Source organism: Diadema antillarum, unplaced genomic scaffold (assembly GCF_040938485.1).
Source record: "Diadema antillarum isolate AM-2024a unplaced genomic scaffold, OU_Dant_1.0 scf00000002, whole genome shotgun sequence".
In the NCBI taxonomy this organism is placed as follows: Eukaryota; Metazoa; Echinodermata; class Echinoidea; order Diadematoida; family Diadematidae; genus Diadema; species Diadema antillarum.
The window spans coordinates 35397-50979 of record NW_027270891.1 but is presented as its reverse complement, the minus strand read 5'-3'; the positions used below and the strand labels follow the sequence as shown (position 1 = coordinate 50979).

Genomic DNA, 15583 nt, shown 5'->3' with positions numbered 1-15583 from the left:
GGTCATGAACGTTGAGGGCAGCATTGAATTTCTCGAAACACAGTCACAACATAACAAAAAACAAAATGGATTGCCTCGCCGAGAAAGTCTTACGCATCTCTTTAATTATATTTGTGGCATGTTTCGTATATTCCATCGCCAGCGAGGGATCTCTCTGCACATACTATAGTACGTACTTTCATGTGATTTTATTCATAACTCTTTGTTATTCATTGATTAACTTCGAGTGTGCTTGAAATATATGAGCAATCGAAATGTAGTCCCATGTATTGAATTTCTTGTCAAGTAAAAAAAGAGTGACCCTTAAAGCCTATTGACCAAATTTACTAGGGTACCTAATTTAATTCTTCTTCTTCTTCTTCCAGTAAAGTACAGACCGCCATTGGCGTATTATCGTACTTGTGCTTGTCAAGTGCCCAGATGAAAAGTGCGAGTAAAAGGATCACTACAGATTCTATATAGGCCTATGTGCAGTTAAAAAAAAAAACAGAAGAGGCTTAACGAAGCCTAATCTGTTGCACCCCCTGTTTGAAGAACTGTAGGGAGGTGCTTCTACTTATAATGTTGTTGAGCTTGAGTGAGAATGACCTTTATTGCATAATGACAAGAGGCCGGGATCTGGTACGAGGTGTCGGGCTAAAATGTCAGAGGCCCGGCAAGTTTAATAATGCAATGTCGGGTAGGCCTAAACAATGTCAGTAAATTACCAGGCTAATACCACATTTACATAGGTCTAGGTCTAGTCTATCTTCTTCTTCTTCCAGTAAAGTACAGACCGCCGTTGGCGTATTATCGTACTTGTGCTTGTCAAGTGCCCAGATGAAAAGTGCGAGTAAAAGGATCACTACAGATTCTATATGTGCAGTTAAAAAAGACAGAAGAGGCTTAACGAAGCCTAATCTGTTGCACCCCCTGTTTGAAGAACTGTAGGGAGGTGCTTCTAGATCTACTTATACTTGGTGGTAAAGAGTTCCATAGTTTAAATGCGTCAGGAAAGAATGTCTTCTGATATGTTTGGGTTCTGGCATACGGGATTTGAAATTTGTTTGGATTCCCTCGTGTAGATGGTCCAGTGGCTGGTATGAAGTGTTCATGCGGGATGTCGATCAGCCTGTGGATTATGGAGTATACCATGCACACTCTCTGCTGAGCCCTTCTCTCCTGAAGAGTGGCCCACTGAAGTTGCTTCAACATGTCAGTTACGCTGCTTGTACGGCTAAAATCTCCTACAGCAAAGCGAGCGTAGCGGCGTTGCACCATTTCCAATTTCATGATATTCTTCTGGGTAAATGGGTCCCACACCACGGCAGCATATTCTAGAACAGAAGTGGGAGGACAAGTGTTTTGTAGCAGAGCACTTTTGTCTTCAGGGGGCAGTCTCTAATGTTTCTCTGAAGGAAGCTGCTTGTTGAGTTAGCAGACTTGGTAGTGACATATCGCATATCGGCAGGGCCAGGGACAAGGGTAATTTACCTTGACATCGGCAACATGTGTATCATGGCTGTTGATACATAGTGTTGGCATAGATTCTACAATCAATAGAACGAAAAGCAGGCCGCAGGTATGTGTGGGATTACGCGCCATATCTAGACTAATATAAGCTATGAAAGTAAAAAACAAACAAACTTGTAAACGAACTAAACTTAACATGGGAATATACACATAACAGTTAATACACATCCATTTAGTAAATTACGAAAGTGACGCATGACTGTGAAATTCACGTGTACATGATGTATTACCTATTGAAGGATAGGTACGTTTTAACTGTGCGAAGAAAAATGCATTGCACGCATAAAAATTGCATGTACATGTATTTCACTAACACAGATTCAGAATCAACAGGATTGTCATGAGATTTGAAAATTCTGCAGTATTTATGGCATATTTTAAGCAAAACTTAGGGGAATTTGTTTTATACTTTTGGAATAAACAAGTTGCATATCCTTGGGGTGGCGATTGGTGGTACATACTGTTTTCCTGCATATTGTACATTTAAACAATTGTATGAAAAAGTTGACACAGAAATTTGGACTAAAGAAAAGAAATAATGATTTAGGAAATTACAATCAGTTAACAAATACTATGAAAAATAATTAACTGTAAGTCTTTTTGTGCCAAATGAGGAAAGAACAGGTAAATAACCTGAGGAAACAGGAGGAAAAAGAATGGCAGGAAATCCTTTTTAGTGAATACATACAATTGACGTTAACACGTCTTTGTCATTCACTAGATTTACAAGTGTATGTGCTTTATCAATGCAGAAAAGGCAGTTTGTTAAAATCATGAGTTTACACTGGCACACTGTAAAAAATGTCACTTGCATTTGTCGCTGAAAATTCTGCACATGCAATACAAGTCAACAATCTGAGCACATGATATGAATGTGCAGTATTTTCTGCCATATGGAAATGAAATCAAGGTGAAACTGAGGAATACTTTCTGAAATACAAGGTAATTAATCAAAAAAGCGGTCAATGAGTGCACTAGTACAACCTAGTAGGTCCGACCATACTTAATTAGAGAGGAAAAGGAGGAGCTAGAGTAGAGGGGTGCTAGTGCTAGGAATGCTTGGGGCTGCAGCCACTACCTGCCCTGTCCCTGTGTGAAAATAACAATATTCAGCCATCCACCACATCTTATAGCAGGTTGCCTGAATTTCCTTCTTGGTTATGCTGGAATATCTACACATTGCAGTTTCCTCTTCACAACAAAAATGCTCGAAGTATTATATTACTGACTTCAGAAAAGATAATAAGACAAAGTGTCAACACTTGACTTTTTTGGAAGGTGCATTTCTGTAATTACACAGGAAAGGAAAAAGAACTGATGTAATGTATTCATAAGTTATTATTTTTTCGTACAGATACTTTCACGAATGAAATCATGGACATTTTCGCGAAATGTTTCCGCGATTTTGACACCTGTAATATCGGAAGTGCGCTATTACTCAATGACATGACAACATTTTTGCGTGTTGTTAAATTAGCTGTCCTTAACAGTGATTCGCAAAATTTGTGAAAATTAAGCCCTTGCGAAAATAACAGCTTATACAGTACTGTAGAAGTCATGGCATCCAATAAGGGTCATGTGAAAATAATTCATGATGGACATACAGATATCTCTGATATCTTTACTTCTGACATTTTTACCTTGAAACTGATTAATATTTTTAACTCTTTAATTTTTACACCAAACTGTACTTGAGCTTTTGGCTGTTATTTTCTCTCCTTTGCAAAGTAGATTCTAAATCTTTTAGACAGGTGATCTGAGCAGCTCATGCTGTTTGTTTTAATGAACATTCCTTCTGTATTTTCTGTTGTGTTATTTTTACAATAAATGTATGTTTAAGTTGATAACTCGCTGTGATTTTGTGCCCACCTAGTCATTTCTTTTTTCTTGAATGTACGTGTACATGTCTGAAGTGATTACTGTGCTATACATAATCATCAATATTACCATTGAGTCAAAGGGGCCTGAGCTTTTAATCCTAACAGAATCTTTATCAGAGGCAATTTGACAAACATGAAAGGAAAGCAGACTTTCTTCATCCATCAGTATTTTCTCTGATTACTGTCACATGCAGTAGATGCCAGGGTTTCACAGCCTGAATCAAGCCTTCCCAACTGCTCCTGGTACAGCAAAAATGCTTGCTGTAAACGTACAGAAGTGACGGCTGTATTTGGTAGCATGTACAAGGTGAGTTTATACTGAACTATGGAGAAAGTGTCTCAGACATTCTTGACACACAAACATCCCCATATCAACATTGATATCATTTGTTAATAGCTGTAATAAGAATAAAGAAAGAACAGATAGATTTCACTTTGTCAAGGTTGTCAAGGTCAATATTTGAGCATTATAAATCTTTATGCCTTCACCGTGAAGTGTCACCAGAGGCATTATGTATTCGGGTTGTCTGTCTTTCCGTCCTTCCATACGTCCGTCCTTCCGTCCACAATCAATTTTGTGGACAGCATAACTCCAAAACAGTTCTAGGTTTCCTGACGAAACTTGGCACGTATGTATGAGTGGATGAAGTTGTGCCTATTTACTTTTGGGTGCACTTACTCAAGGTCAAAGGTCAAGGTCAAATTGTCTACGTTTCACTATTTCTCCAATATCTATACATTGCCTGCAGGTATTTTCTTGAAACTTAGTGTTGTATGCATTAGCTGATATAATTTCTCTAGTGAAAGTTTGTGGCCATGAAGTCAGAGGTCAAGTAAAAATGCTACAAAATGGCAGAGATGGCGGACGAGCATCACTCGCCATAGTGATACAACTGTATATCTAGTGTTAAGTTCTATTCTATTCTATAATGTACAATAAATAATTCACGTGGTGGACATGCTCAATTGTAATAATTTGTATTACCGGTACCCGTACTGTATGTTGTGTGTGTTTTAGCTACTCCCTGATGTGCTTGGAGAGACCGAAGGGTCATAGTGATTTGGATTGCCGTTTTCCAACCCGGCAACTTACGGAGGTGCACCAGAGAAAGCCTGACAGCGTGTACCCTTGAATTTTGCTTTTTTCTTTTGTTTATCTGTTATCGCTTGTATTGCCTTGCAAATGCTGAATAAATGATAAATCAATAATGATGATGATAATGATAATGATGTTAAATTTCATTTTTTTCTCTATAGGTCCTACATCTAGGAAATAGTTCAATGTATCTTCATGGAATTTGTATATGCATGCTGCATAACAGAGATTCTCATAGAAATTTTGAGGCATGGGTCAAAGGTCAAGGGTCGAAGGTTAAAGATCAAAGATCAAGGTCAACTTCTCAAAATGTCTGTATTTTTCTCATATCTATGCAATGCCTCAAAACTTAGTGTACATGTATTACCCAAAAGAAATTCTGTGGGAAAGTTTTTGGCTTAAAGTTCAAAGGTCAAATGAAAATGCTGAATTTCACTGGAACTTCCGCCATATTCTTGTACAGTAACTGATGTGGCTTTAAAGGGTGTCATCATGAAACTTATTATGGATTTTCTGCCTGACAGTGATTCTCTTGGTCAAAGGCCTGGTTAAAGGACAAGTTCGCCTTCACAGACATGTAGGTTGAGTGAATGCAGCAATATTAGTAGAACACATCAGTGAGAGTTTGAGGAAAATCCGACAATCCGTTCAAAAGTTATGAATTTTTTAAGTTTCTGCTCAGTCATGGCTGGATGAGAAGACTACTATAGCTTGTGATGTCGCATGAGTACAACGGTATAAAGAAAGTATAAAGAAAATCCACCTTATTTTCACTTTTCTCGCATAACAAAAGAATACTCGACTTCTCTCTTTCAGAAGGCAAGGGGGAATAATATTATCCTTAACATACATCAGTAACAAGTCCAAGAAATGTGCACTTTATTCAAAAAGTAAAATTTTGTGAAATTCTCTTTTTATTTTCATTATATCGTTGTACGCATGTGACATCACACACTGTAGTAGTCTTCTCATCCAGCAGTAATTGTGCAGATACTTTAAAAATTCATACCTTTTGAACGGATTTTCGGATTTTCCTCAAACTTTCACTGATGTGTTCTACTAATATTGTTGCATTCACTCAATCCACATGTACATGAAGGTGAACTTGTCCTTTAAAATGCTAAATCTTTTACATTTAATGGCACTGAAATTACACACATACTGTGGAGATTTCTCAATGCATAAACTTATAAAAGAGTCAAAGGTCAAGTAAAAATTCTCAAATTCCCAAATACCGTACCTCTCGTAAACAATAAAGCAATTCATCCAATTAAATCTGTTTCAAGAAAAGTGAAAACTTTCCCCAAAGAGTCTTTACTTGGGAATAACATGCCCAAGTACTAAATATATGTGACCTGCTACAACAAAAGGATCCAATAGTCGGGGGAGGACAATTATTCCTGTACTCTTCTACTTTAATTCCATATCATAGCACAACTCATAAAAGTACTCGGTTGCAGAGATATCGATGATTTTATTAGCACATGTCAAGTGGTTGTGGAAATCAGAGTTTCGAGAAAAATGCCTGCAAAGTTTTTCTTCTGACTCTATCATGATCAAGGGGAGGCGAGACAGTTTTCACCGCTGGACAGTAGAAAGTATGCTCATAGCGACCTCGGCGATGTTCGTTCAAGCTTAGCGCCAGCAGTCTACGCACAACCAATCAGTAATCAGGATGCCACGCACTGACCAATAAGATTGCTCCATCATTGCTAGGGGCAGAGTCTACTAAATCGAAATCTTCGGACAGGATTCTGTTATGTTGAAAGTCGGAAAATCATGGCCTGGAAAAACGCTGATTTCTTGTCTTTCCTTTAATCATTTAGCTTCGAAATTTCGGCAGTTGATAGACAAAACATTAGACTACAAAATTATGCCAAAAACAGAAATCTGATTGTTTTGACCAATTTTGATGATGTGACTTCAAACTTGATTTTCTCGGCTCAGCCGTCAGCGACTTTAGGATCCTTTTGTTGTAGCGGGTCACATCTATTCATGAAAATACCTATAAATAGGCATTGTAGAGACATCAGGGAAATAGTGATGTTTGTAGATTTGACCTTGACCCTTGACTTTTGACCTTGAGCATGTGTACCACAAGTTGGCAGATTGTGCAGCATTGTCCACTCATACCCTAGCATATGTATGGTCCACGCCAATGTTCATTTTGATGCATATCAAAAGTAGGAACATACAATACCTCAAATAGATCTATACGAAGACTTGATTTTGGACAGATGGATGGACAGTCAACCCCAAAAACATGATTCCTCTGCTGGGCAATTCTGTGGTTGATAGTTACGTTACATTTACGCCAATTTACTCTTTAATTTGTACAACTAAATCACCAATTATTCATTTCCAAATCAAAATCATGTTAAAAACATGTTTACCCTTCCGAGGTTTATGATTTTATACCGTAATAAAAATTGATACAATTCAATTAATATTAGAGTTGCCATGTGGCTTTAGACGTTACAAAAAAGATAATGACAACAAAAAAAAATCAACGTCGTGTGACAAAAAGTGTGCAAAAATATAAGTTTCCAAACCATTAAGTGTTGCTTTAATTTCAATTATGCATCATGACAAATGTTCCCACAAACATTTTTAGCATTTCCATCAATAAGTTTTTAGCTTCCCTGCCAAAAGTATGTTTCGTAACGTTGCATAATTGTCCATGGAATAATTTTGCAGGTCATTTCACCCGTTTATGATTGATAAACTATCACATGACCCCTGAGATTTAATTCATCTTTTTCCCTTTAGCAAAACGTGGAGGGAAAAAATATCAAAGGAACCCACTGTAATTAGCATTTAATCCATATCCGCCGATCTACGGCATAATATGCATGTAACATATATCACTGTAAAGCTCTTGCTTTGAATATTTTGAAAATGATATTCAAATCTACACGCAAAGGAAGAAAATATTTTTGATTTATGAATAAATATCAAATATGATATTTATTATTCATATTTTCATAAATCATGTATGACTTCTGTCAACTTGTAAATTCTTCTGATTGGTCAAAATGCATGGAAATTTATATCATGATAAAGGCAATTTTATGCTCTTTCTTTTGATACATAATTTGTCAATTTTCCTTTATTTTTTAGTGCCTTTGAAAGAGATGTATAACCCGTTGAGGGTGCTTTGAGTGCAAATATTTGCCTGTAGTGGCTTGGTACAAATGGCGTTTACAAAATATAACGCAGTAGGCGGATATGGGTAACAGGGTTAAGTTAAGCCATATAGGGCCAACGCACGTGTGTACACAAACACCCAAGTGGCCCAGCACCATTCGCGCACACACGCCGACAAACAGACAACTCTTCAAACGATCGCTCTTCATTAGCAAGCAACGAAAAAAACATAGACAAGTTATATATCATTTGAAACAGGAAAAAAAATCTCTTTAATATAGGTACATGTATATAACATGCTGCCATTCAATGCTTAGTACAGTCAAAGTACTCTGCGGAAGTGAATGACGTCGTTCATATGTCGTTTTATTCACTACCAGTACGGGATATTCCGTATTTGGCCCCTGCAGTGCTCGGACGAAGTACGGAATATCCCGTGGATGGCCCGATATGGGTTAATTTAATTGTCCCCAGTCTCTCATGTACATTTTGAATTATGGTTTGAGATCTTGCAATATCAATGAAAAAAAAAAATGAAATCTGCTGAATTTGAAAGACCTTTATGATTTCTGAAGATCCATGGCATTAGTTGAAGCCTAAATAAAAGATTAAGATAAAAAGGCACATTTCTTTCATTGACGTAATGTCCTGACTGCAGCATTGCCCTGCTACACTTATTATGGACGCATAAAAGAATTATGGTATGAGAAGTGCAGCTCATACATGTATATTATGCAAGAATGATGCTCCCAGTTGATGAGTATGTGGGCATCTAAACGTCTACCTGCAAGAAGACTCTGAGGAAATGGGAAACCCTGACCCCCCCCCCCCCCCCCCCCCCCCCCCCCGGGCTGTTTGTACACTGTTTCAGATACTTTTCAGTTACTAGTAGTAGATAAAGACAGGCCTATTTGCTCTTCTTTTGCTTTTGCATAGGTTCATTTAGCCACCAACTCATGTCTGTATCATCTCAACTACATGATGTGCTACTTTTGCAGCCCTGAACAGATCGACTGGTATGATACGTAAGTAGTTTTCACATCTACAGCCATATTGTTACTTGCTTCCTGCCTCTGTATCTCCTTCCTCTTGTACATAGTGGGAGAATAGTTTCAATTCATGACTGCTGCAGCTTCCACCTTTTGCCAATTATTTATCTATTCATTTGTTTTTTTAGTTGAATGCACCATTCCAGTATTATTTCTGTTGTATTTGTGATTTGTTCTGCAGGAAATTATACATATGCTCAGAGTTTTGTGAAGCCACATTTGAAGAATGCAAGACAGCATACTATGATGGCAAGAACATTGGCAGTGAATTTGGCAGTGGAAAAGCATTCTGTGAAGCAAACAGCTTTGATGTTGTGCATGGCAGAGATCGATGCTTCAACTACGATCCCACTGTCTTTGCTAAGGCACCGTTGACTGTTGGATCTCTCTTTCTCATCCTCTTCCTCTCAACAGTTGTTCTTCTCACTGTTTTGAAATGATATCCTTTATGTTAACTTTCAAATACTCATTTATAAGCTTCTTTCCCCTTACAACCTCAAGTATGATGGCTGCTTTCGTTAATTCTTAAATGATGCAATGTTTTATAAACCCACATGAGTTCTGAGAGAACTAGGAGGTCTTTGTTCTGTAATATTTACACAGATGATGGTTATAATCATGTAGAGTATGTTACTTCATAAATTCCAGTAAGATTTCCATTTATAGTACAACTGTAGATACTGTAGGGAAACACCACAAATGACTCATACCAACTCTGAAATTTGAAGTTGACGTTTCGCTTATTCCACAGTCCCATTCCTTGCAGGGTAATAATGTACAAGTTTGGAAAATATATATTGACATAACTGCTTTTTGGGGGAATTCTTGAAAGAAATGTCAAAATTCCTTGATTTGCTCTAACATTTTGTTGAAATGTTATCTACTTTGATGAGAAAAGCAGCAAGGTGCACTTGTATTTGAGACCTAATAGCAACCACTTTTATAGAGATATGATTTTGATAATATGTGCACTTGATCAACTTCCATAATCATACCACAACACAAAATGGATGTGCATATTTATGCTCATAATCAAAAGTGTGACTGCCCAGCTCAAAACCCACAAAAAAAGTAGGCCAGGCGAAGTCCCACTTTTCTATACAATAAAAAGAGAAAGGTCTACAGCTTGAAAAGGATGTACATTGTATAACTTGTTAAAATTGGACCATCCTAACCCATTTAAAAAGTGATTGAAATAGCACTGACTAATAGGAGGTTTTTGCATCAGTATGTCACATTACAATATGTGTTAGTTTAGTCACATGCAATGGAATAATGCAAACCTCTCAGACTTCTCAGTGCAAAATCAATAAGTGAACTTCTGATTTTGCGTGAAAACATCATCGTTAGTTCTATCCAAATCCTATGATACTTACATAGATTCACCATGTAACAACAGAATTCTTTGTAGTCATTGCAAGCGATATTTCTCATTGCAACAATGTAAGTAAATACATGGTATAAAGGACTTGTGTAATACATATCGCAATGGATTTATTTCATTTTGCAACTTGATTTGTTGAAAACCTTCGACAACAATTATTCAGTGATTTTCATAGAGCCTCAATGAAGGTCAGTTTGAGATTCCTTCTGAGATGGCTGCAAACAAAGTGTTTTGACAGATGTGATTTACAGTATTCATTTTCATCTCTTGATAAAAATTGTAGTGAAAATAGAATGTTTTAGCCCGTTGAGGACAGACTGATATTGCTACAACACGCATTTCCCATAAACACTTGCCCAAACGTACTCGGGACTTGTCCTCAACGGGGTTTTTTTTTTTTTTTTTTTGTCTGTATGTGGCATTTGCGAACAGAAATTTAAATGCAATAGTGCATCATGTTCTAAGTTTAAAAACTGTGTGTACATTGTATGTTGGCCTTTTAAAACACATTGTGCAGACAGACTGCAGCATCAAGACTGAAGAAAAAAGCCCAGAAGCAGCATCATTATTGAATTTTTTTGTGACTGTTCAGCTATTGTAGTTTCACAGTTATTTATGTCTGCAAAGTAGTCTGTACTCTAATTAATTAATAATTGCTCTACACAAACTGTCATGGCTTCATGGAATGATGTGACTGTAAATTACATGGTTTTAATTGTTTTACATTTGTCTTGTTTGGATTATAGGGAAATTCTTCACTCACAATTTATGTATAAAACTTAAATATGAATAATTTCACCTCACAATGTATTGTTCACTCATAAAACAAAAGATGATTTTAAATGATTGAGTTTCTTTTCTTTCTTTTTTTTTTGGGGGGGGGGAGGGGGACACATCCCTTCCTCACGCAGACTTAAAAAAGGTGCATTACTGATGTACTTTTTCTGGTCTGCCTGTGTTAACTAGCAATAGCCAACATAATGATGATCAGTAGAGCATGTTACCGACATTATGTGCCACAAAAGAAGGAAGGAGACCCATCATTTTACGTGTAGAGCCTGCTTAAAGTCAATGAACTTTCAATATCCATTTATAAGTACTCTGAACTTGTGCAATTCATTTTGCCACTCAACTTGCTTGGTTAAGAGATAATCTTTGCCAAAGTTTACAATGATAAGTAAAATGCCAAATATTGTGTAAAATTGCTATGTTTTCCATGTTTAGTATTAAAGTCTCACATGAATGTTTTTTGTTTTTTTTCAAATGTACTGCAAACCATAGTACTAAGCATGAAGCTGAGTGATTTTTTTTCTTAACCATATTCCTGTATTCCTGACAATGGACTTAATACAGACTTTCACACCAATGTCCACCTTGATATGATAAGCCTTTAAATAATCTGCAAACTTGAATTATGAACATTGTTGATTCTTCTTTTTCATCCATTGTCTTTATGCAGTTATTAGGAATGTTGTAAATAATTAGCTCATTGTGAGGCTATGATAGTTCTTACTTAATTGTCTCACGGAACATGCATTAAAAATGCAAATATTGTGAAGAAGTCTTTGCTTAGAGAGTAGGGTAAATAGTGCCATGTGTTTGATTATGTGCTAGCATTGTTATACATGTATGTACAGCCAGTATACCATGCTACTAGGTTTGGCTTTATTTTCTTGTTTATAGCAGGGTAAGTAATGAAACATGCATTAGCCCTTTACCCCATACTTGATGCCTGCCTATAATGAAGTAATCCCAGCTACAACCAGTAGCCAGGGATAGCTTTAGATCATTTGAGATGGAAGGCAGAGGACTGTACAAAGGTGTGGCTGCATTGCCATCAGTCACTAAAATCATGTACACAACTGGCTTCATAACGGTAAGCGTATGTGCAGATGTTGCAAATTTAGTCTCAAAAGTTGCATGAGACTTGAAAGAAAAAAAAAGTTAAGAAGCATCGGGATAGGGTTTTCTGGCATCGTAGGACTGCGTGAAACATTAAGGGGTGAAGATTCATTCACCCCCAGTCTGGTTAGGGTTAAGTGAGTAAAGAAAGTTAGCATTCTTTTGCCTTTGAAGGATTTTCTACTTGATATTGAATTACTTTAAATTGTAGTGCAAAATAATATTGCCTGAGCAAGGACAGTAGAGAGTGACGAGTGCTTTTTGCTGTAAGGATAATACATTGTATTTTCCATACTAAAATCAAGTGCAGAGACAGGTTAGAATGCACCTGACGTAATAGACATATATCCTTTTCATATGGTAGGGAAATGGCAGATACTCTCACTACTGTACTTACATTGTATATTCTATGCTTTATTTAAATGTGTGTGCAATATTTGCTGCAATAAACATGTATGGTGATAGTAGCTGTGTTCTCATTCATTTTCTGCCATAACAGGCAGTCAGACATGTTATGTTGTGCAATATGTGTACCCCTATACAGTGTCATTATAAACAATAATTAATGAAGAAGTCAAAATGTGCACTTTGTCTGAGTGTCAGTTCATCACTCATCATTTGTATTTTTTGTTGTTTTTCATTTCCTTCACCACGAAGTGTCACAGAAGGTACTGTTTTTCAAGTTGTCCGTCCTTAATCAATTTTGTAGACATAAGTTCCGGGTGAGATATCCTCATAAAGCTTTGTATATAATGTGTGTATCAGTGGACAAAGCTGACCCTGTCAATTTAAGGGCACACACATTCAAGGTTAGCTCTTTATGTGCATGTGCCATTTTTGCATGCTGACTCAGTCAACGGCATGCCAAGTTTCCATGTTTTGCTCAAACGCACAAATCACCCAAACTGATCGCTAAATCACCATGCCACAATACAATGAAAGCTTCGCTTGTGATTCTTCTATCGCATTGTGTAGCTCTAATACTAGCTTGGATTAAATGGTGATAGAATATCAAGCAGTGCTCCCTTTTAGATTTTCATGTAAATTCTATGTATGTGTCATTGTTTTTGTGCAAAAGCCATGCCATGCTTACTATGATATAGCTACTGGTCAATAGAGGAAATACAGTGTAACCATAAATTTGTCATAAAATTACATTTACATCATAGCAAAGCTCGAGAATTTTTCTCCAAGTTTTCTCATTGCATGTCCAGCATAACAAAATGGTTATAAATAAAAAGTGACATGGATTAAAAAACAAACAGAATATTTTCCAAAGCATGTCTGCATCGTAGTCTCAAAATAATGTGGCATACTGGGAGTTCACACCGTGGCGCATAATAGTAAAAGGTCATATGTCAAGGTCAAGTTCCAATATTTTACAGTTTCCCCCATATGTTATCTGCAAAGCATAAAGGGGAATTCAGTGTAAGTGTGTATTTCAACAACGAGATAGAGATTATCTAGAGAAAGTTTAGGGCCGTGTGTTTACGGTCAAAGGTCAAGTAAAAATGCTACAATATAACTTTTTTTCTCACCATGTCTTGGAAATGGCTGAAAGTGTCTTCATTAGACTTTGTACATTACATATAGCTCAACAAATAAGTTTGCTTGGAAGTTTTAGTGCAAAGGGTCAAAGGTCAAGTAAATTGTTATTGAAATACTATTGGAATTGCTTAATGCTGGAATTTTACTACATTGTATTTCCTCCATACTTGGAAATGATACACTTATTGAGCTTGCTATATACATGCAATCACTAATGCATATAATTTTACACACTATTACTGTTTAGAAAAAAGTTGTGGACCATGGGATCAAACTGGCAAGTGAAAGTGCTCAAATTTCATTACTTTCTGTATGTATTTTTGTAATAACTCAAGGTTCATGCATGCAATTTGTATATGAATGCATGTTTGGAGAGTTGAAATCTTTGATGCAGTTTTGGGTCACCATCTGGATGTCAAACGTAGGGACACCGATTTTGTACCATCTCAAAAAATGGTTGGAAACTGTAGAAAGTGCCATGTACTGTTACACCAGTAGACCTGGAGTTGTATTGGGTGATTAATGTGATATAGCAGAGTCATATCAGTCACCGTCGTGACATTTCTAGTTTCGATGTTGGTTACTTGTATGTGTATGAAGTAAAAATTTTGTGCTCTCCTTTATGCTGAATTCTCTGAAAGGTTTGAAAACAATGGAGCCAAGTATTACTTAGATGAATTCTACTGTGTAAATTATATCATTTTATGAGAACCATTGCATATTCTACATAGTACTGTGTTTGAACCAAAGAAGTTTTATCTTGTTCTTAGCCAATAGTCTTGATGGCAAAGTATACCAGGGTATTAAAGGCAATATTTGCGATAAGAAAATTAAGGCGGCATACTGGTTATGTGTTACTTTACATGAAATATAGTCCTTTGTGTTAATGTTTATTATTGAGAAGAGATAATGGAAGTTAGTTTAAGACAGATACTTATCATGATTATGATGAATCATGATTGTCTCCTTTTTTTTAATGTTTTTTTTTTTTCAATGGACAGGTAAGGTGTGCTTAGTATGTGTACTATGTGTGAAATGAATACTGGTTTATAGCAGTTTGTTAGGCCATTTCAAGTAAAAAGAGCTTTGCAGTACATACAGTCACCAAAAAAGGAAGTAAACACTTTTTTTAGTTCATCTTTCTCATACGCTTTTTGGCTAATAATAGTGTTTTACATACCATGTTAAAGGTAATTCAATTGGCTATAAACCCAGTAGGGCAATAAAAAGGGAAACTTCATGCATGAGTGAACACATTCGTTTTCTCTTTCAAGGCACAAAAGTAAAAATTGCAAAAATGGACTAGTTATTCAAGCGTGTATGCTCTTCCATATAACAACGAGAACATAAGACAAATTCAACAAGATAAAAATGCAAATTAATTTCCAAAACTCTACCTATGTCTATAATGTCTCTGTAACTCTCCAAAGATAAAGAAAGACAAAAAATAATGGAAAAAATTAAAACATCTTCTGTCAAATCCATAGTCAAAAGTCATAGGAGAAAAAATAATGGTAACAAAGAAGGTAAAATTTCAAGTTATTCCAAATTAAGAAAATTTGAAATAATATTTGGTTCCTAAATTTGTTTTATGCATTCCTTAAATTTCTTAATCAAAAGGTTAAATTAAGAAATTATGTCGATTCTATCACCTTTGCAGCTTACTCCCTATGTCATTTGAAGTTTGAATTGATAGAAAATTCTTATGTTCCACCTTCAGTTTCCCCAATATGTTTTTGTTTTAGAACGTAAAGAGAAACGAGGGAACGGAAACTTGTTTCTGTTATTTCATTGATATCTCATTGCGTTAAGTTGGTCTTCTGTTATCATTGCTATCTTTGAAGGCACTTGCAAATGAATTTCAATATGTCCATTTTTTGCAATTTTTACTTTTCTGCCTTGGAGGACAAAAATGAATGTTTTCTCTCATGCATAATGTCACCCATTATATACACCTACCAGGTTGATAGCCAATTAAATATTCTTTAATATGGTATGACACAATTTCCATCAAAATCTATGAGAAATATTAACTGGAAAAAGTGTTTACTTTCTTTTTTTGCTG

At 36.2% G+C, this 15583-nt stretch overlaps 1 protein-coding gene across 1 annotated transcript; it reads left to right on the top strand.

The window, feature by feature from the left end:
- The first annotated feature begins 51 nt into the window (after window positions 1-51).
- On the top strand, window positions 52-9124 carry LOC139729935 (uncharacterized). The gene is made up of 4 exons (XM_071640890.1): window positions 52-168; window positions 3587-3699; window positions 8572-8660; window positions 8866-9124. Exons 1-4 carry the CDS (start codon window positions 66-68, stop codon window positions 9122-9124), a joined length of 564 nt encoding a protein of 187 aa, XP_071496991.1. The 5' UTR covers window positions 52-65.
- Window positions 9125-15583: the final 6459 nt, after the last annotated feature.

Excerpts from the sequence above, each read along its gene's own strand:
- LOC139729935 (XM_071640890.1), top strand. The coding sequence starts at position 66 with ATGGATTGCCTCGCCGAGAAAGTCTTACGCATCTCTTTAATTATATTT. Across the intron at positions 169-3,586 it reads ATCTCTCTGCACATACTATA|TAGATGCCAGGGTTTCACAG; the intron begins GTACGTACTTTC and ends TGTCACATGCAG. Across the intron at positions 8,661-8,865 it reads CAGATCGACTGGTATGATAC|GAAATTATACATATGCTCAG; the intron begins GTAAGTAGTTTT and ends TTTGTTCTGCAG.